Source organism: Schistocerca nitens, chromosome 10 (genome assembly GCF_023898315.1).
Source record: "Schistocerca nitens isolate TAMUIC-IGC-003100 chromosome 10, iqSchNite1.1, whole genome shotgun sequence".
Classification (NCBI taxonomy): Eukaryota; Metazoa; Arthropoda; class Insecta; order Orthoptera; family Acrididae; genus Schistocerca; species Schistocerca nitens.
Genome location: NC_064623.1, coordinates 93,888,101 through 93,916,014, shown reverse-complemented (window position 1 = coordinate 93,916,014; position 27,914 = coordinate 93,888,101). Strand labels below are relative to the sequence as shown.

The 27,914-nt window shown below is 46.0% G+C and overlaps 1 protein-coding gene and 1 non-coding gene across 2 annotated transcripts in view; one reads left to right on the top strand and one right to left on the bottom strand.

Moving 5' to 3' along the window:
• Nucleotides 1–27,914, top strand: part of LOC126210101 (organic solute transporter alpha-like protein) — a 168,084-nt gene that overhangs the window by 105,605 nt on the left and 34,565 nt on the right. The window contains exon 4 of the mRNA XM_049939236.1: nt 16,837–17,078. Within this exon, the coding sequence (XP_049795193.1) occupies nt 16,837–17,078 (242 nt within the window). The remainder of the gene's footprint in view (nt 1–16,836; nt 17,079–27,914) is intronic.
• Trnas-uga (transfer RNA serine (anticodon UGA)) lies at nt 9,874–9,948 on the bottom strand. Its single transcript has one exon. It is a non-coding gene; the product is annotated as a tRNA-Ser (tRNA).

Genomic DNA, 27,914 nt, shown 5'->3' with positions numbered 1-27,914 from the left:
CATCTGTCGGACATTTTTTGAACGCTTGTATTTTTTTGGTTCTAATAAAACCCCATGTCATTCCAAGCATGTGTGTCAATTTGTACCTCTCTATCTACATTATTCCGTGATTTATTCAGTTTTCAAATTTATACTGACTTTTTGATCACCCAGTACATATGGCACGCATCAACATGCTGAAAAAAAAATCCAAAAGTAAGGTTCCCTTCATTATGACAAATAGACAGCATCCTTTATTCTCATAGAAATTTACATCGTTGGAAAGAAAAAATTTAGCTCTATTTGTATACATAATCCCCATATTTTTCTATGCATTTTTATAGATGTGTCTCCAATTTCTGTATCTCCATGTAGAATTCCACCGCCAACCTGTTAAAGAAGTGTTTCACCTCTTCTTTGTCTTCATCCTCGCTCCAGGACTGTTGGCCATCCATGTGTTCCTTTAATCCTTTCATGAGCCGTGGGAAACATGCTTCCCACTACAATGAACTCGCTCCTAGTCCCGCGGGATTCACAGTTCCCACCTCTGTACGGTGCTACCACCTAGTGAACAGTATAGCGTACTACTTCCAATCGGAAGTTCTCACCGGTTTTGCTGTACCTTCGCGCAGAGGCATTGTATAGCTGAGTGTTGCTCTGTAGAGGAGCCTTTCAGTGCTGTTTGCGTGACATTTTGTGATTTTTTTCCTCAAAGCTATAGTATAAGGTAAATACTTTTGATTTACCCAAATTTATGAAGGAAAACGTAAAATTGGAACCAGGAGGATTCCAGTTTGAAACAAAAGGAGCCCTTTCTGCTGTAAAATGGATGGATAACCGTCCAGTCACCTTCCTGTCCTCAATTCATCGCCCATGAGAAACAGCCACAGTGAAAAGGAAAAACAAGGATGGTACTAGTACAGAGATTTCTTGTCCTGAAGTTGTGGCTGAATACAACAAAATAATGGGTGGTGTCGATAAGTTTGATCAATTACGAGAAAGGTATGCTATTGGCAGACGTTCTGTAAAATGGTGTCACAGAATATTTTATTTCCTGGTGGACGTTGCTGCAGTGAACAGTTTTATCCCGTGGAAAATAAGCAAAAGAAAAAGTGGACAGCATGATCAGCTCACATACAGGATCCATCTAGCCCGACAATTGATCGCTGGCTTCTCATCCCAAAAAAGGCGTGGACAAAAACCTGTTTTTCTGGCAAAAAGGGGTAAAGTACCTGAAGATTTTCGTCATGTGGCTGTAGGGGAGCATCAACCCATTTTAGGAGAAAACTACTGGACGTGCCGTCATTGTAGTACCAAAGCTACGGAAAAGAGCACTCGCTGTGTTTGTACATATTGTCAAATACCACTTTGCATAGACCCATGTTTCAGAAAATTTCAAGGCAAGTAATTGTGAACAATCATTGTAACAAGAGAAGTAAATTTATCAAATAAATATGACATATATTGAAAAAGTTGTTTTTGTCATTTAACTCCAAGGAAGGGCAGTGGGAAGAATACTTCCCACCTTGTTGTGTGACCTCACTTTCACAGTTGGAGCAAATTTGATATTCTGTATGGTAAATATACCTTTCTGTTAACTACTATCTGCTCTCCATTAATTAAAAAACTGCTCAATAATTTTGCCCACGAAAGGGTTAACTTGGGGAGCAAGTGGGGTGTGGACTGTAAGGTGGGTTGGACATGACAGTCCAAGCAAAGTTTGTCAAAAGTTTCTAGGTTTGGGGGAGATGTGAGGTCGGATGTTATCGTCAAGCAGCACTGCACCTTCTGTCAGTCATCCTCTCCGACGGTTCTGGATAGCCTGAGTTTCTGTAGGGTTTCACAACAGCTGCCTGAGTTGATTATTGTTCCAGGTGCCCTGAAATCGATTACCATTATCCCATTATGCCCCCAAAACACAGTGGCCATGGTTTTGCCATCAGGAGTTTGTTTGAATTCCTTTGCCAGTGGTGACACTGACTGATGCCATAGCCGACTGCTGTGGCCGAGCGGTTCTATGCGCTTCAGTCCAGAACCGCACTGCTGCTATGGTCTCAGGTTCGAATCCTGCCTCGGGGATGGATGTGTGTGATGTCCTTAGGTTAGTTAGGTTGAAGTAGTTCTAAGTCTAGGGGACTGATGACCTCAGATATTAAGTCCCATAGTGCTTAGAGCCATTTGAACCATTTTTGACTTACGCCATTATTTGGATTTTTCTTTCGTCTCCTGTAACAATGGAGTCCAATAATCCTTCCTTATCTTCTTGACACTTTTGAAGAAACTGGCGAGCACAGTGAACGCGTTTCTCCTTGTGTTCTGCTGTCAGCATACCCAGTTCCCATCGAGTGCGACACTTGTGACACCCCAATATTTCTGTCAAAGCTCTTTCAGCTGTACTGTAAGATCTCCCAATAATCCAACAAGTTCACAGATGGTGATGCACTTGTTTTGAAGCAATTTGCGTTGGGCCGTCTCGATAACTGCCTCCGAAACTGAAGGTCTTCCACTCCACTCTCCATCGTGGACCTTCTTCCGACTGACACTAAACGCCCTGCACCATTTTCGGACGTGTCGAGCGAACATACACTTGTGTCAGCTCATGACGAATGTCCCAGGTGCAGTGCAAAAACCGAATTACAGAACGAATCTCGCACTTGCCGAGATCAACAATGGGAACCTCCATCATGGCCGGCTGCTGAGTCAATACTGAGCGGGTGCAGGGGTGCAGTGAAGTGCGGCTGGGTGAAATCGAGAGTGGGGGAACAGCCGCGCAGAGCGGTGTTGACAGATTTCACGTAGTACGTTCCAGTGTGGCTGGCGCTTTTTGGAAACCTTACTTCTGGGTCAACCCTCGTACAATCCTGTGCTCACCTAATTGCTCATTTTAACTTGGCCCCTATGTGGTGGACCCTGGGAGCGAAAGTTTATGATCAGGTCATAGTGCACTGGCTGCTGCTTCCAGGGCAGTGAGTTTAAAGTGTGCGATTAGTACTATGGCAACGTTATTTATCAGCTTCACATACAGTGTGCACTGACTTCCAGTTAAAGTGCAACTCTTTCAGAAAAATAAAATATTATCGGGTTTCACTACACATCAAGTGATTAACTCCCCATTAGCTTTCCTCTGCCATTTTCAAGTGGTTGGCCGTGCGGGATTAGCCGAGCGGTCTAGGCGCTGCAGTCATGGACTGTGCGACTGGTCCCGGCGGAGGTTCGGGTCCTCCGTCGGGCATGGATGTGTGTGTTTGTTCTTAGGATAATTTAGGTTAAGTAGTGTGTAAACTTAGGGACTGATGACCTTAGCAGTTAAGTCCCATAATATTTCACACACGTTTGAACATTTTTTCAAGTGGTTGGATGTTGCGTGGAGGCCCCTACAGTTCTTATACAGGGTGATTTTCTCACTGTGTACAAACTCCAGGGACTGATCAATGAGACGATACAGAACAAGAAAGGTCTAATGAACTTATGTCCGGAAATACGTAGTTTCCCTGATAGAGACCATTTATTTAATTATACATTGTTTAGAGACTGCAGTCTAATACGTGCTGTACAATGCAGCCACCGTTACAGTATGTGTTGGAAATGGTTTCTATGTGCTCAATGTATGCGTGTATGTGCCATAGCATGTCCTGTCTCACACGTTCACATCAACTAGGCTGCATCCAAACAGTGTCAAAGGCAGCATGAATATGTGGTGCTCCAGTGTCTTCACATCTGCAATGCACTGCATACATGCTACTTTTGAGATAGCTCCATAACCAGTTGTCGCACGGGGTGAGATCCGATGAATGAGCAGGTCATGCAACTGGACCGCATCGTCTGATACATCGACCAGGGAAGACATGATTCAGATGCGTCTGGACGTTAACGGCGAAGTGGGCTGTAGCACCATCATGTAGCAGCCACACAACCCTACGAATCATCAATGGCACTTCTGGCAACAGGGAAGGCAAAGTCACCTGCAAGAAAGGTCGAAAATTCCGGCCTGTTAGGCGACATCCCAGAATGCGGTCGCCAATTCTTCCGTCTCACATTCTGGCTGCACGATGATTCGCTGCCACCACACCATGGGAGTTGAGCGTACTGTCCCACAGATGACTGTCATGAAAGATGACGATACCACTCTGCATAAAGGTGGCCTCATCAGTGAAAAATCCCAGAATCGTGGTTGCCTGGTGAAGAAACCAGTGACAAAACTGCTCCCTCTGTGGAAAGTCTGTCGCTGGTAACTCCTGCACACGTTTTAAGTGATAAGGGTAGTAACAATTGTCATGGGGAATGTTCCACACGGTCGTGTGGCTTACCCTGTAGTGGTGGGCCGACTGCCTGGTACTGACATGGCGGCCGCCTTCCACAGTGCTCATCACATTTTCCTCCAAGTCTGGTGTTCGAACATTGCGGATACGTCCTTCATGATGTTCAAATTGATTCAAATGGCTCTGAGCACCGTGGGACTTAACTTCTAAGGTCATCAGTCCCGTAGAACTTAGAACTACTTAAACCTAACTAACCTAAGGACATCACACACATCCCTGCCCGAGGCAGGATTCGATTGCGACCGTAGCGGTCGCGCGGTTCCAGACTGCAGCGCCTAGAACCGCTCGGCCACTCCGGCCGGCCTTCATGATGCCCTGCTTGCTGAAACGACCCTGGTAAACGGCGGTGATCGGTCTGCTGATACAACCTTTCTGGCCGCCACCCGTTGTCATTTGCCTTTCTGTAAGTAAATAGCGCGGGATTAGCCGAGCGGTCTATGGCGCTGCAGTCACGGACTGTGCGGCTGGACCCGGCGGAGGTTCGAGTCCTCCCTGGGGCATGGGTGTGTGTGTTTGTCCTTAGGATAATTTAGGTTAAGTAGTGTGTAAGCTTAGGGACTGATGACCTTCGCAGTTAAGTCTCATAAAATGTCACACAATTTTTTTTTTTTTTGTGAAATAAATACCATGTCGGCAAGCTGTAAATGGTTCAAATGGCTCTGAGCACTATGGGAGTTAACATCTGAGGTCATCAGTTCCCTCCGAACTTCGAACTACTTAAACCTAACTAACCTAAGAACATCACACACATCCATGCCCGAGGCAGGATTCGAACCTGCAACTGTAGTGGTCGCGAGGTTCCAGACTTAAGCGCCTAGAACCGCTCGGCCACAACGGCCGGCCCGGAAAGCTCTCGACACGAATACTGAACCATTGTATACAACGCTGCATCACATCCAATACAAGGAGAATCAGCAAGAGAAGTGAATCGGAGACAACAGCTCAAATTGCTACGGCAGGACAGGGCTGTAGGGCATGACGAATGAGGAACAGTAAGACGCTCTACGAGGAAACCATGCATATTGCAACTGTGGTTGCATGGTACAGCGCTTATTACACCGCAATCTCTGTAACAAAGTATAATTGAATGAATGGTCTCTGCAATGGAAACCGTTCATTTCCGGACTTAAGTTCATTAGACCTTTTTTGTTCTGTATCCTCTCAATCCACTGCGGTCAGTCACTGATCGATCTGGCCTGGCAACAGAAGACAGCAAAACCAAAGGTGAAATTTTAAATTTAGCATTTGAGAAATATTTCACACAGGAGGATCGTACAAACATACCGCCGTTTGAGTCTCGTACAGATTCCCGTATGGAGGACATAGACATCCCTGGGGTTGTGAAGAAGCTGAATGGGTTGAAAATAAATAAATCGCCAGGTCCTGATGGGATTCCAATTCGGTTTTACAGAGAGTACTCTACTGCATTGGCTCCTTACTTAGCTTGCATTTATCGCGAATCTCTTGCCCAATGTAGTCCCGAGCTACTGGAAAAAAGCACAGGTGACGCCTGTATATAAGAAGGGTAGAAGGACGGATCCTCAAAATTACAGACCAATATCCTTAACGTCGGTTTGTTGCAGGATTCTCGAACATATTCTCAGTTAGATTATAATGAATTTCCTTGAGAAAGAGCTGTCCATGCATCAGTACGGCTTTAGAAAGCATCGCTCCTGCGAAACGCAACTCGCCCTTTTTTCACATGATATCTTGCCAACCATGGATGAAGGATATCAGACGGATGCCATATTCCTTGACTTCCGGAAAGCGTTTGACTCGGTGCCCCACTGCCGACTCCTAAGGTACGAGCATATGGGATTGGTTCCCAAGTATGTGAGTGGCTCGAAGACTTCTTAAGTAATAGAACCCAGTACGTTGTCCTCGACGGTAAGTGTTCATCGGAGGTGAGGGTATCATCTGGAGTGCCCCAGGGAAGTGTGGTAGGTCCGCTGTTGTTTTCTATCAAATGATCTTTTGGATAGGGTGGATAGCAATCTGCGGCTGTTTGCTGATGATGCTGTGGTGTACGGGAAGGTGTCGTCGTTGAGTGACTGTAGGATGATACAAGATGACTTGGACAGGATTTGTGATTGGTGTAAAGAATGGCAGCTAACTATAAATATAGATAAATGTAAATTAATGCAGATGAATAGGAAAAATAATCCTGTAATGTATGAATACTCCATTAGTAGTGTAGCGCTTGATACAGTCACGTCGATCAAATATTTGGGCGTAACGTTGCAGAGCGATATGGAGTGGGACAAGCATGTAATGGCAGTTATGGGGAAGGCGGATAGTCGTCTTCGGTTCATTGGTAGAATTTTGGGAAGATGTGGTTCATCTGAGTACTGCTCCAGCGTTTGGGATCCCTATCAGGTCGGATTGAGGGAGGAGGCGGGCTGCTAGATTTGTTACTGGTAGGTTTGATCATCACGCGAGTGTTACGGAAATGCTTCAGGAACTCGGGTGGGAGTCTGTAGAGGAAACGAGGCGTTCTTTTCGTGAATCGCTACTGAGGAAATTTAGAGAACCAGCATTTGAGGCTGATTGCAGTACAATTTTACTGCCGCCAGCTTATATTTCGCGGAAAGACCACAAAGATAAGAGAGATTAGGGCTCGTACAGAGGCATATAGGTATGCATTTTTCCCTCATTCTGTTTGGGAGTGGAACAGAGAGAGAAGATGCTAGTTGTGGTACGAGGTATCCTCCGCCACGCACCGTATGGTGGATTGCGGAGTATGTATGTAGATGTAGACCCCTAGAGTTTGTACATGGTGGAAAAAATGAGCCTGTATAACCACGCCACCGCCAGTGGGGTCACTAATGCCTCGTCCCGCACCATATATGGCGCCCGCTTCAACTCCCCAGTCACAGGATCCCGGGTCGTCCTCAGTTGCAATCCACAGTCTTGGTTGAGAGGGTATTTTGATCTCTATCTCTTCATTTATTATGCTATCACAGAAGCCGTTGGTCCGTTTAGTGAGAGATGTCTCGCCGGACGTAATTCGGTGTCCATTTTCCAGTTTACATTGAGCTGCAGTTGATTTCGCGGAATACCTTAGGCGGAAACACCTTCACGTTGTACTCGTATGTTGAATACCGCAGACAGTCTGACGGAAATAAAACTGCCCACACCCAAGCGGTATTTTGTATATTCCAAGTGTTCTGAGGACTACATACTCTTCCATAGGCTTCATCAGTTGACGGATCTTTGCTGGTGGTCTCAGGACAGCGCCGATTTTATGTCCCTAGAGGATCCGACTAATCTTCCCTGTTATTGAGCCACGAAACGGTGAAAGCAAAGTCGTCTTCGTGACTTCTTCGGAGGCCTCCTGTTTTCGTGGCTTAGATGGAACTGCTTGCGAAATTTGCGACTTGGACATCGCCTTGAGGACATGCGTTCTTTCAGAATATTTATAATTAGCACTGGAACACAGTCTGAGAGACTTCTGCACAGAAAAGATAAGTCGTCGTAAGTTTTGTTTGCGCCTCTCTCACTAATAGTCCTCATAGTGTCTTGTGTGGAAAATGTACTTCCAGAATAAGTAGAACACAGTTCTACTTACCTCTTTGTCTTCATTGGACCTACACCATTTCTTTACAGCTGATGTAGTTTGTTGAAACGCAGAAGTTAATTTTAACTGAGAAAATTGTGCAAGAGATTTCAGTGTTATATGCGACCTTCACATTAATGTAGTTTCACTCTGTCAGCTTCTGCGTAAATCGTCAAAATAGGTTTGGCTCTTTGAGCACGTCTGAGAAGAAAAAAAATGGCGGCTGCGCCTATAAATTAAATCAGTGATTTCAAATTTTTGTGAGTGGCTGGAAATATTTTTGCCAATCCCAAAATGAATTCTTCGTGGAAAGTAATTCAAGTGGGAAAAGGTGAAAATCCAAGAACAACTTTGTGCCGAAGATACCGAAATCGAGCCGTTACACAATTCGCACAATGAGCGACTATTTCGCCAGTTGAAGATGGAATGTACGTTTTCTATAAGGAACTTTCAGAATCGCCCACAAAACGCAATTAAGTGGATATTTGCATTTTATAGCAAATCATGGAAATACCGGGTGATCAAAAAGTCAGTATAAATTTGAAAACTTAATAAACCAAGGAATAATGTAGATAGAGAGGTAAAAATTGACACACATGCTTCGAATGACATGGGGTTTTATTACAACAACAACAAAAAAAATGTCCGACAGATCTCTTGCGCGCGTAGTTTGGTGATGATCGTGTGCTCAGCCGCCACTTTCGTCATGCTTGGCCTCCCAGGTCCTCAGTCCGTGCGATTATTGGCTTTGGGGTTACCCGTGGCTCTACCCTTTATTCGATCCCTGCGAAACCCTACATTTCAGCAGGATAATGCACGCCCACATGTTTCAGGTCCTGTACGGGCCTTTCTGGATACAGAAAATGTTCGACAGCTGCCCTGTCCAGCACATTCTCCAGATCTCTCACTAATTGAAAACGTCTGCTCAATGGTGGCCGGGCAACTGGCCCGTCACAATACGTCAGTCACTACTCTTGATGAACTGTGGTATCATGTTGAAGCTGCAATGGCAGCTGTACCTATACACGCCATCCAAGCTGTGTTTGACTCAATGCCCAGGCGTATCAAGGCCTTTATTACGGCCAGAGGTGGTTGTTCTGGGTACTGATTTCTCAGGATCTATGCACCCAAATTGCGTGAAAACGTAATAACATGTTAGTTCTAGTATAATATATTTGTCCAATGAATACCCGTTTATCATCTGCATTTCTTCTTGGTGTAGCAATTTTAATGGCCAGTAGTGTAGTCTTTCTCGGAAAGAACGCCGCCTTCCTTCCAGGGATTCCCATTTCAATTCCCGAAGCATATCTGTAACACTTACGTCCTGTTAGAACCTACTGGTAACAAATCTAGCAGCCCTCCTCTGAAATGGTTCGATGTCTTCCTTCAATCAAATGTCGTACGGATGCCAAACACTCGAGCAGTACTCAAGAATAGGTCGCACCAGCGTCCTATATGCGCTCTCCTTTACAGGTGAACCACTCTTTCCTAAAATTCTTCCAATAAACCGAAGTCGACCATTTGCCTTCCCTAACACAGTTCTCACAACCTCGTTCACCTGTTATGACTTTGCAACGTTAAGCATAGATCTTCAAAACGACTTGACTGTATCAAGCATGACACTGCTAATGCTGTATCCGAACATTAGGGGTTTGCTTTTCCTACTCATCCGCATTAAGTTACGTTTTTCCACATTTAGGGCTAACTGCCATTTATGATACCAACTGCAAATTTTGTCTAACTCGTATCTTCCTACTTCGACACCTTACCGTACACCGCGGCATTATAAGCAAACAACCGCAGACTGCTATTCACCCTATCACCCAAATCATTTACTTATATAAAGAACAACAGCGGTGCTGTCACACTTCCCTGGGGCACTCTCCACGATACCTTTGTCTCTGATGAACACTCACCGTCGAGGACAACATACTGTATCCTATTACTTAAGAAGCCTTCGAGCCACTGATATATCTATGAACTTAGTCCATATGAAACTTCCTGGCAGATTAAAACTGTGTGCCGGACCGAGACTCGAACTCGGGACCTTTGCCTTTCACGGGCAAGTGCTCTACCAACTGAGCTACCCAAGCACGACTCACGCCCCGTCCTCAGAGCTTTACTTCTGCCTGTATCTCGTCTCCTACCTTCCAAACTTTACAGAAGCTCTCCTGCGATCCCTGCAGAACTAGCACTCCTTAAAGAAAGGATATTGCGGAGACATGGCTTAGGCACAGCCTGGGGGATGTTTCCAGAATGAGATTTTCACTCTGCAGCGGAGTGTGCGCTGATATGAAACTTCCTGGCAGACTAAAACTGTGTGCCGGACCGCGACTCGAACTCGGGACCTTTGCCTTTCGCGGGCAAGTTTCATATCAGTGCACACTTCGCTGCAGAGTGAAAATCTCAATTTGGAAACATCCCCCAGGCTGTGGCTAGGCCATGTCTCCGCAATATCCTTTCTCTCAGGAGTGCTAGTTCTGCAGGGATCGCAGGAGAGCTTCTGTAAAGTTTGGAAGGTAGGAGACGAGATACTGGCAGAAGTAAAGCTGTGGGGGCCGGGCGTGAGTCGTGCTTCGGTAGCTCAGATGGTAGAGCACTTGCCCACGAAACGCAAAGATCCCGAGTTTGAGTCTCGGTCGGCGCACACAGTTTTAATCTGCCAGGAAGTTTCATATCAGCGTACACTCCGCTGCAGAGTGAAAATCTCATTCTGTAAACATCCCACAGGCTGTGCCTAAGCCATGTCTCCGCAATATCCTTTCTTTAAGGAGTGCAAGTTCTGCAGGGATCGCAGGAGAGCTTCTGTAAAGTTTGGAAGGTAGGAGACGAGATACTGGCAGAAGTAAAGCTGTGGGGGCCGGGCGTGAGTCGTGCTTCGGTAGCTCAGATGGTAGAGCACTTGCCCACGAAACGCAAAGGTCCCGAGTTTGAGTCTCGGTCGGCGCACACAGTTTTAATCTGCCAGGAAGTTTCATATCAGCGTACACTCCGCTGCAGAGTGAAAATCTCATTCTGTAAACATCCCACAGGCTGTGCCTAAGCCATGTCTCCGCAATATCCTTTCTTTAAGGAGTGCAAGTTCTGCAGGGATCGCAGGAGAGCTTCTGTAAAGTTTGGAAGGTAGGAGACGAGATACAGGCAGAAGTAAAGCTGTGAGTACCGGGCGTGAGTCGTGCTTGGTTATCTCAGTTGGTAGAGCACTTGCCCGCGAAAGGCATAGGTCCCGAGTTCGAGTCTCGGTCCGTCACACAGTTTTAATCTGCCAGGAAGTTTCATATCAGCGCACACTCCGCTGCAGAGTGAAAATCTCATTCTGGCCTTATTCCATTTGCTCGTACCTTCGTTAACAGTCTGCAATGGGGCACCGTGTCAAATGCTTTCCGGCAATGTAGATATTTGGAATCTCCCTGTTGCCCTTCATCCTTCATCCACATCATGTGAGAAAAGAGTAAGCTGAGTTTCGCACGAGCGATGCTTTCTAGAACCATGCTGATTCGTAAAGATAAGCTTCTTAGTCTCAAGAAGTTGTATTGCGTTCCAACTGAGAATATGTTCAAGGATTCCTCACCAAACAGAGGTTAGCGATATTGGTCTGTAATTTTGCGGATCCGTTCTTTTTCCTTTCTTATGTACTGGAGTCACCAGCGCTTTTTTTCAGTCGCTTGGAACTTTGTGCTGCACGAGAGATTCACGAAAAATGCAAGCAACGAAAGGAGCCACTGCCTGGAGTACTCTTTGTAAAATCGAACTGGGATTTCATCCGGACCTGGTGATTTTATTATTTGTTTTGAAATCTTTCAGTTGTTTCTCTACTCCAGGTATGTTTATTTCTGTGCCTACGTTTACTGTCTGCAGAACCATCGCACCGTAGCTCCATAGTGTTGAATCCAAGTGACTCGGTACCTCCCTGATAACAGTGACTCTTACCGTTACTGCTGTGACTGACTCCGACTGGCCATTTATAAAGCGGTTTTTCAGGGTCTTGGGGGAGTTTCTCTAGCTGTGTTGTTTTCCCCAGCTGTTACTGAAAGTCTGTTTAATCGTCGAAATCTTTCCAGAAGTTACTCGAAGCTTGTCGAACAGTCTGGAAACGCCCCACCTGGGCTAGCCCTTCCTTGCTTTGGCTGCTATTACGTATGGGTCTGCTTTCCTAGGGCATTGGGCGTGACCGTTCCTCACTTCTTTCTCTTATGCATGTAGTAACAGCTAAGTTTGCCATACTTTTTGGTCTCACTCATTGTTTCTTCCCAGCACTGTGTCTGTATTTGGTGTTGAACAATATTACTTAATCACATTTCCTTTCTTTTGATAGTGTCCAAGACACTTCTTACATTAATAAAATTTAGTAGCCATGTCACCTCTTACAATAAATACTTGATATCTTATGTCAATAAACTCTGACAACGGTGCCAATGCGCCACCAAGAGACTGGCGTGCCAGGACTCACAAGCCACTTATGATTGATGAACTCTGGCACTGAAATGAAGCAGCGCAGGACAACTTATTTGTATCAGTTGTAGAGACTCAGTTTGAGTCTACCCAAAACTAAGTGAGATCCGTTACTGCTGCAAGGAAAGAAGAAATATGTAAGAGTTTAAAATCCTGTCGACACCGCGATCATTAGGGACTGAGCACAAGCTCGGATTATGAAAGAATGGGGAAGGAAATCGGCTTTCGCATTTTCAAAGGAACCATCCCGGGATTTGTATGGAGAATACTTGGGAAACAGTGGAAAACCTAAATCTGGATGACTGTTTTTTTGTGTGAAATCTTATGGGACTTAACTGCTAAGGTCAACAGTCCCTAAGCTTACACACTACTTAACCTAAATTATCCTAAGGACGAACTCACACACCCATGCCCGAGGGAGGACTCGAACCTCAGCCGTGATCAGCCGCACAGTCCATGACTGCAGCCCCTGAGACCGCGCGGCTAATCCCGCGCGGCCTGGATGATTTGACTGAGATGTAAACCATCATCCTCCGTTATTACTGTCAAAGGTGGCAACTCTTCATATTTAAATTTCGCATCTTGTGCACCAAAAATCAGCTCGACTCCTAGTACACTGTACACGGACAACAAACAATATTTCATACTTGTCTACCCTTCTTTGTGTTACAGCAATTATAACAGGTGGCCTAAGAATTAAGTGGTATAATTTCGGATCGTATCTTTGGTAATATTTTTGTGCAGCATTGTTTATTATGTCCTCATCCGGTTGGATGTCCATGTGCATGACCAAAAGGTAAAGATTAAGCAATACATGGATTTGGTACTGTCGCCTGACAGGTTCCATCTTGCATGGCTGTCTTGAGTTACCGCCATGTTACTATGCAAGGCGGGTGACCTTGAACGAGCCTCGCCTGGCTGCCGCTGGGCCGCGCAGGATCGCGCTCTAGTTCTAACAGAGCGTGATCCGCTGTAAAAGGGTCCGGAAGTACGGGCAACGCCCATCCGGTCGGGCGCTGATTGGCTGCCTCGGCTCTTATCAGTAGCGAGTTCCGTCAGCAGCTGGCTACTGAGGCCACTGCAGCTCTGACTGTTCACGAGGCAACAGCACGCTACAGACAGCCATGCCTTACCGGAGGAGAAGATACAGAAGGAGAATGAGATTTCCAGTGTACAAGAATGTTGATACTTTTGATATGAAACCTAAACCTACTGGACAACTGCAACTACTTGGAGGACCAATTACTTTTGTAGGATGTAAAGTTAATTTCTCTTGTACAACTACAGAGGTTGTGAGTGGTAATTCTTGGATGACTATCGCTTTACTACGAGGAGGTGATTCACCACTTGCAGGACTTGAGAGCTATAATGAGAGATATATTATAAGCTTTCGTACGTTTTCTATTGGTGTTATTCCAAATAAGAGTTATGGTACCTGTGTTGTAACAACAGACCTCCTAGGTGGGCACAGTGACGCATGCAATGTTCAGTGAGTGTACTGTCCAAATGGCTGTCAAGCAAGGTGCTTAATGCTACAGGTGGATTTGGTGATCATCTTCTTGTTGGTGTTGGTGCTACAGGTCAAATTGATAATCAGCCCGGTTTGTGGGTAAAGTCAGTGATGTGTTCTGTCTAGTCAAAGAACATGTGTGGAGATGGAGATCAGAGTGTTGTGTACAGTAATGTCAGTGGTGGTGCTTTGCAGCGACTTCCTGGTAGTGCTAGCTGTAATGACCACGATGTTTACTGTCCATTCAGCAAACGTGGTGCTTGGGTCCAAGGGTATAGGAGTACTGATTGTTTGCTGGTTGTGTCTGTCAACTTCTTGGAGGACGTTGAGCCGTGCGTCCTCGTGTTCTTGCCATCTCTTATTTAACATCCTGTTTCTGCCGTACTGCCATCTCGTTATGTTAGTTTCAATTACTTGTGTCACTGAGTTGCTTCTTTGCCTGCCCGTGAGTGGCAGCAGCAGCACTTATCGATATAAGCTCTACTGCATTATCTTTGTGGGACTGCTAGACTTCCCATTTGTCGTGTGTCGAAGCCAGTTGGAACATGCCACCAGTTAGTTCGGACCTGTCAGTGTTTGAGTTGGCACGTGGCACAAGTTCAGTCAGGGCGCAGCAGCAGTGAGGTCTGGCCCGCATGACTCGCCCGACGGTTGCCGACACACATGGTTGGAGTGGCGACGACTTTGGTTGGTCGTTGGTCGGTCGTGTTGCCGGACGACGTGTATTTGGCTGGCGATCGCTTATGGGTTGGATGTGTGTGCCGACTCATGATTCGTCCCTGTTATTGTACAGTAACTGCAGTTGGCATTGTCTGATTCTTCGTGCAAGTGTTCGTGAAACTGCGTGATTTTGATTGACAAGTTAGTTTAAATGTTGTTGGCATACTGGCTCTGAGGAGTCGGTCGGTTGGTGTGGAGCAGTGAGGAATTCTCGGTGGGGCATAGTATGGCCGGGCCCACTGGCGGTCTCTACGTTGTGTCAGAGTGTGTGGCGCTGTTCCCATTGCTACCAGGTCCGTGGCTAACCGACCCTGGACATGAAAGCTGAGTTTTGATTTACTCTACCAGCAAGTCAAGACTGTTCACATTGCGTCGTTTGGAGTTCGCTGTCGGCTGTTGGGGTATTCCTGAGAGCAACAACGTGGTTTTCAAATTGGAAAATTCTAGCCACCCTCTGGTGGAGTTTCACTGTATTTGGTTATTTGAATTGAAGTGCACCAGTGGAATCTTCTGCCCTGTGGCCGTTAATGTTCCGGTTGCTGCACGGGATTAGCCGAGCGGTCTGAGGCGCTGCAGTCATGGACTGTGCGGCTGGTCCCGGCGGAGGTTTGAGTCCTCCCTCGGGCATGGGTGTGTGTCTTTGTCCTTAGGATAATTTAGCTTAAGTAGTGTGTAAGCTTAGGGACTGATGACCTTAGCAGTTAAGTCCCATAAGATTTCACACACATTTTTTTGTTCTGGTTACCTGCCCTGGCCATTGACGTAAATTTCAGGCAGTATAGTTTCCTCATTGTGTTTTTGCTGTCCAGCTCTGTGTATGATTGGTTGTGGGCGCCAATATCTTCTACGTTGTTGCGTTGAACTCCCTGTTGTACCCTGGACAAGTGAAGTGGAAGTTACTTTGTCGGTGGTTCCGCTGACTGTCGGTCAGTTGGGTTGTTGTTAGATCATGAACGGTTGGCCCGACTGCCTGTCTCACCTAAGCGAGCATTAGTGTTTGAATTACAGGCCGACCCTCGAACATCTGGGTGCCCTTGTGTGTACTGCCTTTTTTAAAAATTTGTTCTTGTTGTTTGTACTTGTATGGCTTCTAGCCGATTTTTGTTTTAAATTAGAGTTGTTTTACTCTTAAGGCCTTCAGCCTAGTTTAAAGTACTGTTTCATGTAAGCCCTTTGGAATTTTAGAAAATTTTTGAATTTTTAAGTCTTCGGCCTTCAGCCGATTTGAATTTAGCTTGTTTACTTGAGCCTAACTAAAGAACTGTTTTAAGATAAGGCTTGCCTTTTAAATTTCTGATTATGCTTGCGTTTTAAGTTATTGGCCTTTGGCCATTTTTAAATTAAAGTGGCTTTCAGCCAGTAATTAAGTCCCAAAGATTAAAGTTGTGTGATTAAAAAAATATTTTGGGCTCTTGTAATGTTGTATGTTTGAGTGTAACTGACATCCCCTTATTTTGGTCCCTTTCCACAATTTATTCTATCTGTCCTGTCCTGCAGATTTACCCGGGCGTATCAGACATGATGCTGCTGGTAATGTCCATGTTGTCAACTGTTCAATTACCAAACATGGTATTTGGAAGCACAGGTAGGACTGCAGAGCAAGCTCCCCTCAGCACTTATGCCAATTGCCAGCATCTTAGTGAGATGTAATAGTTTTGGTTACTTGCAAGTTTCTGCTGTCAAGTCACCAAATGTGGATTGTTAGGCCAGAGAGAGGTGTGGTGTTTGTGTTCCTATCAGTGCTGAGGCTTCATGCCAACTTCTTGGAGGATGGTATTCTGCTGAAAATGCTCTACGATGTTTTCTGGGTGGAGAATACCAAGGATGGTTTGCAGAGGTGCTGCCAAGGAACAGTTCTCATGTTGGTAAAGTCACAAGCTAACTTGTTGGTGGAAGTGAGGTGGTGGTGGTGGTTAGTGTTTAACGTCCCGTCGACAACGAGGTCATTAGAGACGGAGCGCAAGCTCGGGTTAGGGAAGGATTGGGAAGGAAACCGGCCGTGCCCTTTCAAAGGAACCATCCCGGCATTTGCCTGAAACGATTTAGGGAAATCACGGAAAACCTAAATCAGGATGGCCGGAGACGTGATTGAACCGTCGTCCTCCCGAATGCGAGTGTGGAAGTGAGGCTCCTGATAATGTACAATCTCCAAATTTGGCGCCTGGAGCCGATGGCAGGAGTCCCGACCATATTCCAGTCAGTATTGCTGTCGCCTGTGAACTTCCTGGAGAAGGCGATGCACATAGTGTCCATGATGCCTGCTGTCCAGTCATTGAACAAGACGTGTGATGATGCCGTAGGTGGGTGCAGTGATCGTCTTCCTGTCGCTGCTGGTGCCACGTGCCGACTTCCTGGTGGAGGTGGTGCTGCAGGGCACCTTCGTGGTGTGCCTGTACAAATTCTTCTGCTTGCTGGTGGCGTACGGCGGCGGTGAGGAGGAGCTGACCCTCAAGCTGCGTCCAGCCGCCTTCCAGCCAATCACGGGGCCCTGCTGCTGCTGTCCGTGCTGCCGTCTCTGCTGCTCGCCGCTAGAGGTCTCCAAGTGCGTACCGCCTCAACCTCAACACAAGACTCGTACCTTGCATCAGGTGTTTCTACGGTCGCATTGAATCGCGTAGCGTTAACGGGAGGTTTACTATCTTTGGCTCTAAAAAAGTATGTTCCTTAAGAATTTTTTTCTCGGGATGTGTTAAAGATATCAATGTGAAATTTGGTAAAAATCTGTATTGATATTTCCTCTACAAACTGGAATTTTTTCGACCGGAAATTTCGAAGAGCAAAGGCGGAAATGCCGTCGGAACGAAACCAAATTTCGATGTGGACCTCCACGCGCTCTATGTCACAGGTCTGCCGGCTCGTCTGAAATCAAAATTGAGTTGACGTTACCCAAGCATATAAGATTCCTTAGCAGTTGTACCTCGCTTAAGTTATTTGGACCAGAGGAAAAAAAGGCAGTAATTTGAAAAAAATAAGGTTTTTTTTTTTTCATCCATTTTTCGATTTCGTTGGCCAAGTAAAAATATTTGTGGTTGATGGATCGCAATAAAAGTGGTACAACTCCTAGACAATTTAGTTAGCTTCGTCGGAAACAAATAATCACGCCAATCGGTTCAGTCGATTTGAAGTTACCGTACCGCGCGATAAAAAAAGTCATTTCGAGAAAAACGCGTTTGAAGTTTTGACTACATATAAATGCAATATTATGCAACTTACGTTTAATCTGTTATTCTGCGTCCATAAACTAGTCCTTCCTCTTCCTCACAGAGGGCGTTCTGCTCGATCTTGGCCGGCATCATGAGGTGCTCCAGAGCCGCTCGTACGGCCGGTGACAAGCGGTTCTCGGCCGGTTGAATACGGTGGTCGTCCGAATGCTTGGCGAACTGCGTCGAATAGAGTCCCAGGGTGACGTCCATCGTTGTCATGGTTTTCAGAATTTCTGAATACCATTCGTTGAAGCCGCTCACTGCAAGGAAAGTTGCAATCTCCACAATCTTTGCACCAGAATGAAAATGCTTGGGGGATAACTTCCAAACACACTCGTTCAAACTTTCATTTGAATCTTGCGTGTTTCATCCCAAGCATAGGAACAATAACTCTTCCTCCGAAAGAAAAAAAATGGTGCGCGAAAAAGGCTGATTTCAGGCAGGTGCGTTTTTTTGTTCAACCACGAATAACAAATATTTCCGTTCCGGAAAAACTGTTTCAGGGGTGGATTCAAAAATTCAATTTAAAAAAGTCGATTTTTTGAACCAAAAGATAGTAAACCTGCCCTTAAGCTAGTGCTGGGAATGATGTAGTCTCTGAAATTTGGTCCAGATACGATAGAGGTATATCGGTGCTTCATTCCTGATCAAACATGCCTTCTGTCTTATATCCTAAGCTTTCAAGTAGCCTGTCATAGTGCGAGGCCATGTGAGACTTTTAATGGCGATTTCTCTGTAAAGTGTGGTCCTCAAGCAGAGTGCTCCACTAAGAGCATTACTAGAGGAATAAACAGTATGCTTACAAATGGTTCTGCCTTTTTTCGCCCTCCACAACACCCCACAGTCATTTATAAAGAGTGCTCTTGAAGATAAGTCAAAATACTACGGAATAAACCAACTTAAACCAATCTGATCAAAGACACAAGTGTGTGCTTTCCATCTGAGAAATTGGGAAAGCACCCATAAGTCAAAGATAGAATGGACGGGGATTAAATTTGAACACTGTGACTCTCCAAAATCCCGAAGAATAACACTTGACACATCTCCAACGTTCAAAAAAGACTGCATGAATTAAAAGTCTCTACCAGGAACAACCTACTGGCCGGATCACAGTGTAGTCCTCTGCAGAGTATGCCTGTCCTGTTTTGTATAAGTCAACACATACGAAACAGGTGGATATTGCCCTAAACAACACATATCGAATTAAAACAGGTTACTTGGAGGAACTGCACCACCTCCTGTTCGAAGAGAAATAGTCGAAATGACAGAAAGAACGAAACGGGGCAGGAAAAAACGAATCACATGCATGGGCATGCCAAGGAAAAGTTTCCTTAGAACTTCAGAAGAACTAACAACCACCAATGAAGAAGACATGCTGCAACTGTGGAGGGCTGAGATATCCCACTCTCCTGGTTGGAAAATATTTTCAGAATCTGTACTCCCAGGTCATGATGATAATTGGCCAGTCTGGAAGTCCTTGAATAGGTCAAGATCAGGAATGGACAAATCAAAGTGTGGTGTGCGTACTGTAAGACCTTCGGTACACACACCATCAGATTATTTGACTTGTCGCTCTAACGAAGTAGGCGAGTGTCAGCAATAAGTCTCGTGGTCTTATCGTGGCGTGTTTATTTTCTGCTGTTAGGTCAGATGATAGAAATGCCACTTGCACGCTTAGAGAAGCAGATTGACGGTGAGCAACTTTAAACAGAACTTAATGACTTTTCACACATATTTATTAAAATAATAACAAGCATAAACATTACGTCACTTGATTCTGGATGCTATTTATAATTGACAATCTGAAGTTCCTTTGGTCTTGGTACGTTAATCTTATTCTCACATATCTCTGATACTTGACAAAGTGTTATACATTTATCTTCATGGCTATGTGCTGGATTATGATAATCTTCTTAGGTGCAGACTGAAACTTGACTATAGACTGGTACAGACTAATGCAGACTGGTACAGACTGGTGCAGACAAATGCAGACTGACTAATCAGAGGTCTGTACACTCGTTATAATGCCTTGCGCATTCAGGTATCACTGTGCGAGTGTGACCCACGAGGAGAAAAGGTTCTACGTTAGCAGCAATCTCATTGGCTGTGTTACATATTAATACACGGATTGGCAGAAGCAGAATTTGGTCCGTCTCTAAGGCAGCGCCGTCTCGTAATGCAGAGACGGACGAGCGCTGCGCCTGCGCTGTTGTGCTTAGCGGAGCGCGCTCTAGTGGGAAAGTTGTGTACGTGCTGACTACGCAGAACTATGTACACAACACAAGGGTTAACCTGGTAAAATGGGGTAGACTGAAGAAAACAAAATCCAATGTGACTGCGGGGAATAACAGTGTTTAACATATGCTTCAGTGTCAGCTGTGTCTGGCCATAAGATGACCTTCACCAGGCGATGAAAAATGCCCTGAAAGTGGCCAAATTTTGGTCAAAGATTATATGAACTGTGTAGATTAGTCAAAAATTGCATAAATTGTGTTTTATCTATGTTTCTGACAGGAGTATAATAATTACTCATAAGGTTTAGCTGCGGTACTGAGACACTACGCCTTCAGAATGAGTGGAGGTGAAAACATGAGAAGTACTGCTGAGGTTAAAGGACGCGGTATTATGACACAAGTGAGTTTGAACAAAACAGAATGATAAATCTGAACCACACAGGTCTGCCATGCTTATACGAGTATGCCGCTTAAGCTATGTTGCTTGCGTGGAAAGAATCACCCACAGTTACGAGCTAGTACTGCAGAGCATCAGGCTTTCCCCATCTTATCTGTCCGTCTGTAGCAGAAAGTTGTTCTGTCTCGACACTGGAGCGCTGAAGTTCATGTGGACCTGACGACGTCGACAGTCCAGTGCCGAATGATGTTGGCAAACTGCTGAGGACGCATGAAAACGAGTATGTCGTAATGAGTGGACAAATACGGTATTTTCAGACTAGTAGAGCTTCAGCCTGTGCTGTGATAACAGCCGTCTGACAGCCTGAATTTTTGATTGGTACAGTGGATAAACACTGGGGTTGATGGATCATCTTTGGGTCCAACATCACGAAGAATATGGAGGGCTAGGTACTGGTAGCTTCTGAAGAGCCAAAGAAACTGGTACATCTGCTTAATATTGTGTAGGGCCCCCGTGAGCACGCAGATGTGTCGCAGCACGACTCGATTAATGTCCGATGTAGTGCTGGAGGGAAATGAAGCGTGAATCCTGCACGGTTGTCCATAAATCCGTAAGACTACGAGCAGGTGGAGATCTCTTCTGAACAGCACGTTGCAAGGCATTCCAGATATGCTCAATAACGTTCATGTCTTGGGAGTTTGTTGGCCAGCGGAAATGTTTAAGTTCATAAGAGTTTTCTGGAGCCACTCTGTAGCAATTCTGGATGTGTGGGGTGTCGCATTCTCCTGCTGGCATTGCCCAAGTCCGTCGGAATGCACAGTGGACATGAATGGATGCAGGTAATCAGATAGGCTGCTTACGTGCTTGTCACCTGTCGGAGTCGTATCAAGGTGTATCAGAGGTCCCACATCACTCCAACTGCACACGCGCCACACCATTATAGAGCCTCCACCAGCTTGAACATTCCTCTGCTGACTTGCATGGTCCCTGGATTCATGAGGTTGTCTCCTCTTACCCGTTGAAACGAGTCTCGTCCGACCATGCAACATGTTTCCAGCCATAAACAGTCCAACGTCGATGTCGACGGTCGCAGGCGAGGCGTAAAGCTTTGTGTCATGCAGTCATCAAGCGTGCACGAGTGGGCCTACGGCTCCGAAAGCCCATATCAATTAATTTTCGTTGAATGGTTCGCACGCTGACACCTTTTGATGGCCAAGCATTGAAATCTGCAGCAATTTGTGAAGGGTTGCACTTCTGTCACGTTGAAAGATTGTCTTCAGTCGTTGTTGGTCCCGTTCTTCCAGGATCTTTTTCCGGCCGCAGCGATGTCAGAGATTTGATGCTTTCCCGGATTCCTGATAAACGCAGTACAATCGTGAAATGATCGTACGCAAAAACCCTCATCGCTACCTTGTAGATGCTGTGTTCCATTACTCATGCGTCGACCACGTTCAAACTCACTTTAATCTTGATAACCTGCCACTGTAGCAGCAGTAGCCGATCTAACAATTACGGCATTTTTTTTCTTTATTGAATTTCGATTCCCCCCAAAGGGGCGGGCTGGCAGCAGCTTAGTATGCCGCTCTTCAGACTAAAGACTTTGTTTTAAAAAAGGAGAAGATAATATATAATTAAAAAAACAGGTGACAAAATCAGAGACAAAGGGTAACATAGCGAAAACATCGTGGAACTTAGAGAACAAAGGGTTGATGATGCTAATAACATACGTATGAAGCAGACAGGTAAAATAATAGACAGACAATTAAAAAACACGGCGACAGTATGGTTTCTGTTCGCAAAAGACATAAAATTCACACCCAGGGACAGCACAGTTTCTGTTCGCAACACGGGAAAAGACAAAACAACACTGAACAGTCACTGGAACACTGCACTAAAATATGACATACCACAGCCGAGAGCAGATTGGGGGAAACTGGTCAGATGATGGGAAAATAAAAAAGGGGGGAAGGTGAGGAAAAGCGAAGGGGGGAGGGGGAAAGGAGCCAATGGAGGATGAGGACCCATAAGAGGGGTGGGGGTTGCTGGGTAGATGCGACAGGGGGGAAGGCAGAGGACGGGAAGACAAAAGGACTCGGGGGGGGGGGAGAAGGAAGGTAGGGAGAGGTTAGGCAGGGAGAAACACGGGATGGAAGAGGGGAAGAGGGAGCCCAGGGAAAGGACGGAGGAAAGGAGGGGGGGGTGAGGATCAGAGTTGATAGGAGGGATAAATGAAGGGAGAGAGGGCATCATCCGGGAGGGGGAGTTGATGGAAGCCACTTGGGAAAGGAGATGAAGGGTGTAGAGATGGAGGATAGGGGGGACACAACGGTGAAAGCGTGGCAGGGGGCGGGGGTTGGAGAGGAGCAACCAGGGGGTGAGGGGGATCAAGGCGGTAGGAGGTGTAAAGTATGCTGATATGTTCGAGGAATAGGAGCAGATGGGGGAAAGGAATCAGGTCGCAGTGGATGCGCGTGGGGGACGGGAGGTGTATACAGAAGGCGAGGCGGAGTGCATGGTGCTCGAGGATCTGGAGGGACTTATAGAATTTGGGGGGCGGGGGGCAGATATCCTGGTGGGACTGGCATAACAGAGGATGGGGTGGAGGATGGTAAATTACGGCAGACACTTGTTGTCTTATATAAGAGTTTCCGACCGCAGCGCCGTATTCTGCCTGTTTACATATCTCTGTATTTGAATATGGATGGCTATGCTAGTTTCTTTGGCTCTTCAGTGTATATTAATTCTAGATAGAGCACGTGATTACATCAATTAAGTAATAAAGGTGTAACAAGTTTCAAGACTTTGGCGTAGATACCAATCAATACGAGGCTCTTAAAGTTGTAGTTAAGAGGTCACGTTCTGCCATAGGTTCCATTCTAAAAATTATCGCCGGCAGTCGATCTAAAACTTTTTCTGTAATTAAAGGCAACTTAACTCCATTGATATAAACATTATGAATATATTAAATTGATTCATGACCGAGTTATTAAATAATACTTGTGGTGTCACCGCCAGACACCACACTTGCTAGGTGGTAGCCTTTAAATCGGCCGCGGTCCGTTAGTATACGTCGGACCCGCGTGTCGCCACTATCAGTAGTGATTGCAGGCCGAGCGCCGCCACACGGCAGGTCTAGAGAGACTTCCTAGCACTCGCCCCAGTTGTACAACCGACTTTGCTAGCGATGGTTCACTGACAAAATACGCTCTCATTTGCCGAGACGATAGTTTAACATAGCCTTCAGCTACGTCATTTGCTACGACCTAGGAAGTCTCCATTATCAGTTACTATTGATATTGATCCATGTACCGTCAAGACCGACGTTCGTCATTAACGGATTAAAGTTAAGTATTCCACCAGCTACGTCCGTTTTTCTAAATTCTAATTTCCTTGTCCTGTTCCAGACCTCACGCCAGCCTGCGTGAGCTAAAACGCGTGCCTTTCGGCCTCCTCTAGTAACACGGTGTTGGCTCTCCTGCCAACGAAAACAATACTTGTCCGTGAAAGCGGCCATTTAGATGCCGCTGCCCGAGGATAGAGCGGATGAAGGCAGGTGTCCCCTTCGGCCGTCCGCTGCGCCCGTATATAAGTAAGGCCTGCGAGGCAACAACAGACACGCTTCGCACCCAGCTATCAATGACGTCACAGCCAGGCTGCTACCAAATGCGTATTTTCGATACAAATAGGAAGTGAACTCGCGAGGACTGTACACCGTCCTGGCTCGCTCAGATTTCACGCAAATAACTGTTTACGTGCCGCCAGTAATGTTGACCAGTCTGCGGGGCAAGTGGCGAGATTATTTTCCACTTTTAAGGCGAGCAATTTACCGTAGAGGTCACCTCTGAACTGTTCATAGCGCTTCTATGATAGGGTCATTATTATTATTATGAGGAATGTTACTGTGTTTGTGCGTGTGAACTTTTACTGCATATACTAATCAGACAGAAGTCAAAACTTTTATCTATAATCATAGTTCCTGATACCAATGACTAAACAGAGTGTAGAAACATTAATTTCATTGAGCATAAGAGGAATGTGGACTTGTCCTGCATCGCTTCCTGGCTAACCGCAAAATTAGTTTTCAGGCTCTTATTTAAAATTAACCCGCCGTCCCACACATCTTATAGTAGGAGGCTACAGCGCACCCAGCAAATAACAGTTAAATAAGCAACTGCCCAATGCAGAAACCTCCTCAGCACGACGTCCACAATTTTAGCCAAACAGACAAGATGCCTGATCCTGAGCAAGTAAAACGATGCAGCCGGCCGGTGTGGCTGAGCGGTTCTAGGCGCTTCAGTCTCGAACAGCGCTAACGCTGCGGTCTCAGGTTCGAATCCTGCCTCGGGCATGGATGTGTGTGATGTCCTTAGGTTACGATCATACAATGTAAGCTTTCACGGCCGGTATTGTCTTCACTTAAAACTTCCGAGCTGATAGGCCGTGGTCGAAGTATAAAACTCTGTCCTGACGTTTCATCTCCGACTGCGGGAGACATCCACGGAGTTAAAGCTGACGGGACGGAACGTTGGGCCATAAGGTGTATAGAAAGCCCACACATACTGATCGTTATCTACACAAAGATTCAAACCACCACCCTAGACAAAAAAGAGGTGTAATGAAAACTTTGGTAGACAGGGCGTACAGACTTTGTGAACCTGTGAGATTGAACATCTACTGTCAACTTTCGTGAAGAATGGCTATTCTAGCAAGGATATAGATCGAGCACTTCGCTCTAGGTGGTTAGACACTGGACTCGCATTCGGGAGGACGACGGTTCAATCCCGCTTCCGGCCATCCTGATTTAGGTTTTCCGTGATTTCCCTAAATCGCTCCAGGCAAATGCCGGGATGGTTCCTTTCAAAGGGCACGGCCGACTTCCTTCCCCGTCCTTCCCTAATCCGATGAGACCGATGACCTCGCTGTCTGGTCTCCTTCCCCGAAACAACCAACTTCGCTCTAGGCAGAGAATCAGGAGTAACGACGAACAACAGTTGTCCAAGGGCAAAGGTTTTCTTCCGTTCATTAGTAAGGTCACAGATCGCATTGGGAAAGTTTTAGGCAAATATGGGGTGGAAACTATTTTCAGACCCACCAGGAACATAAAAGAATTTTTAAGGTCGGCGAAAGATGCACGACACCCTTGGGCTACACCGGGGGTATATAAAATTCCTTGTAGTTGTGGGCAGATTTACATCGGTACCACAAAGAGAAGTGTGAACACCCGTCTTGTTGAACATAAGAGGAATTGCCGCCTGGGTCACACGGGTAAAATCGGCCGTAGCGGAACATGTTTACCAGGAAGGTGATCATGAAATAAAATTCAGCGAGACGAGCGTCATATCAAAAACCTCGCATTATTATGCAGGCTTGTATAGAGAGGCTATCGAGATTGATAAACATCGTGAATTTTAACAGGAAAGACGAAGGTGTTAAACTGGATAAAATTTGGATGTCAGCGTTGCACCGCAAGCGTGACGATCGATTACTTTCAATCGAGAATGTTGGCATTACCAGAGACAATCTCATAGCCGACGCCACGTGATCGGCAGTGGCGCCCTCTATACTGCCTATATAATCACCGCTTCCTCGAGTTCTCTTCGCAGTTCGCAGCTGAACCTCCGTGGATGTCTCCCGCAGTCGGAGACGAAACGTCAGGGAAGAGTTTTATACTTCGACCACGGCCTATCAGCCCGGAAGTTTTGAGTGAAGTGTCCTTATGTTAGTTAGGTTTAAGTATTTCTAAGTTCTATGGGACTGATGACCTCAGATTTTAAGTCCCATAGTGCTCAGAGGCATTTGAACCATTTAAAACGATGCAACCAAAGCATCGACCAGGCTCCCAGATAAACGACATAGTGGGGACAGAACCAGCCGACAGTGTTACAACCAAGGTAAGAGACAAGCAGTCTAAAACAACACTCACCAAGTCAGTTCCGCCGCTCTCTGCGTTCATCAACAAAGTCAGTCCCTGAGTGAGCGATGCATCCAAAGCATAGACTAGGATCCCAGTTCAATGATACACTACTGTTCAAATGGTTCAAATGTGTGTGAAATCTTAAGGGACTTAACTGCTAAGGTCATCAGTCCCTAAGCTTACACACCATTTAACCTAAATTATCCTACGGACAAACACGCACACCCATGCCCGAGGGAGGACATTAACCTCCGCCGGGACCAGCCGCACAGTCCATGACTGCAGCGCCTTAGACCGCTCGGCTAATCCCATGTGGCGATACACTACTGGCCATTAAAATTGCTACACCAAGAAGAAATGCAGATGATAAACGGGTATTCATTAGACCAATATATTATACTAGAACTGACATGTGATTACATTTTCACGCAATTTGGGTGCATAGATCCTGACAAATCTGTACCCAGAACAACCACCTCTGGCCGTAATAACGGCCTTGATACGCCTGGGCATTGAGTCAAACAGAGCTTGGGTGGCGTGTAGAGGTAGAGCTGCCAATGCAGCTTCAACACGATACCACAGTTCATCAAGAGTAGTGACTGACGTATTGTGACGAGCCAGTTGCTCGGCCACCATTGACCAGACGTTTTCAGTTGGTGACAGATCTGGAGTATGTGCTGGCCAGGGCAGCAGTCGAACATTTTCTGTATCCAGAAAGACCCATACAGGACCTGCAACATGCAATCGTGCATTATCCTGCTGAAATGTAGGGTTTCGCAGGGATCGAATGAAGGGTAGAGCCACAGGTCGTAACGCATCTGAAATGTAACGTCCACTGTTCAAAGTGCCCTCAATGCGAATAAGAGGTGATCGAGACGTGTAACCAATGACACCCCATACCATCACGCCGGGTGGTACGCCAGTATGGCGATGACGAATACATGCTTCCAATGTGCGTTCGCCGCGATGTCGCCAATCACGGATGCGACCATCATGATGCTGTAAACAGAACCTGGATTCATCCGAAAAAATGACGTTTTGTCATTCGTGCACCCAGGTTCGTCTTTTAGTACACCATCGCAGGCGCTCCTGTCTGTGATGCAGCGTCAAGGGTAACCGCAGCCATGGTCTCCGAGCTGATAGTCCATGCTGCTGCTAACGTCATCGAACTGTTCGTGCAGATAGTTGTTGTCTTGCAAACGTCCCCATCTGTTGACTCAGGGATTGAGACGTGGCTGCACAATCCGTTACAACCAAGACGCCTGTCATCTCGACTGCTAGTGATACGAGGCCGTTGGGATCCAGCACGGCGTTCCGTATTACCCTCCTGAACCCACCGATTCCATATTCTGCTAGCTGTCATTGGATCTCGGCCAACGCGGGCAGCAATGTTGCGATATGATAAACCACAATCGCGATAGGCTACAATCCGTCCTTTATGAAAGTCGAAAAAGTGGTGGTACACATTTCTCCACCTTAAACGAGGCATCACGACAACGTTACACCAGGCAACGCCGGTCAACTGCTATTTGTGTATGAGAAATCGGTTGGAAACTTTCCTGATGTCAGCACGTTGTAGGTATCGCCACCAGCGCCAACCTTGTGTGAATGCTCTGAAAAGATAATCATT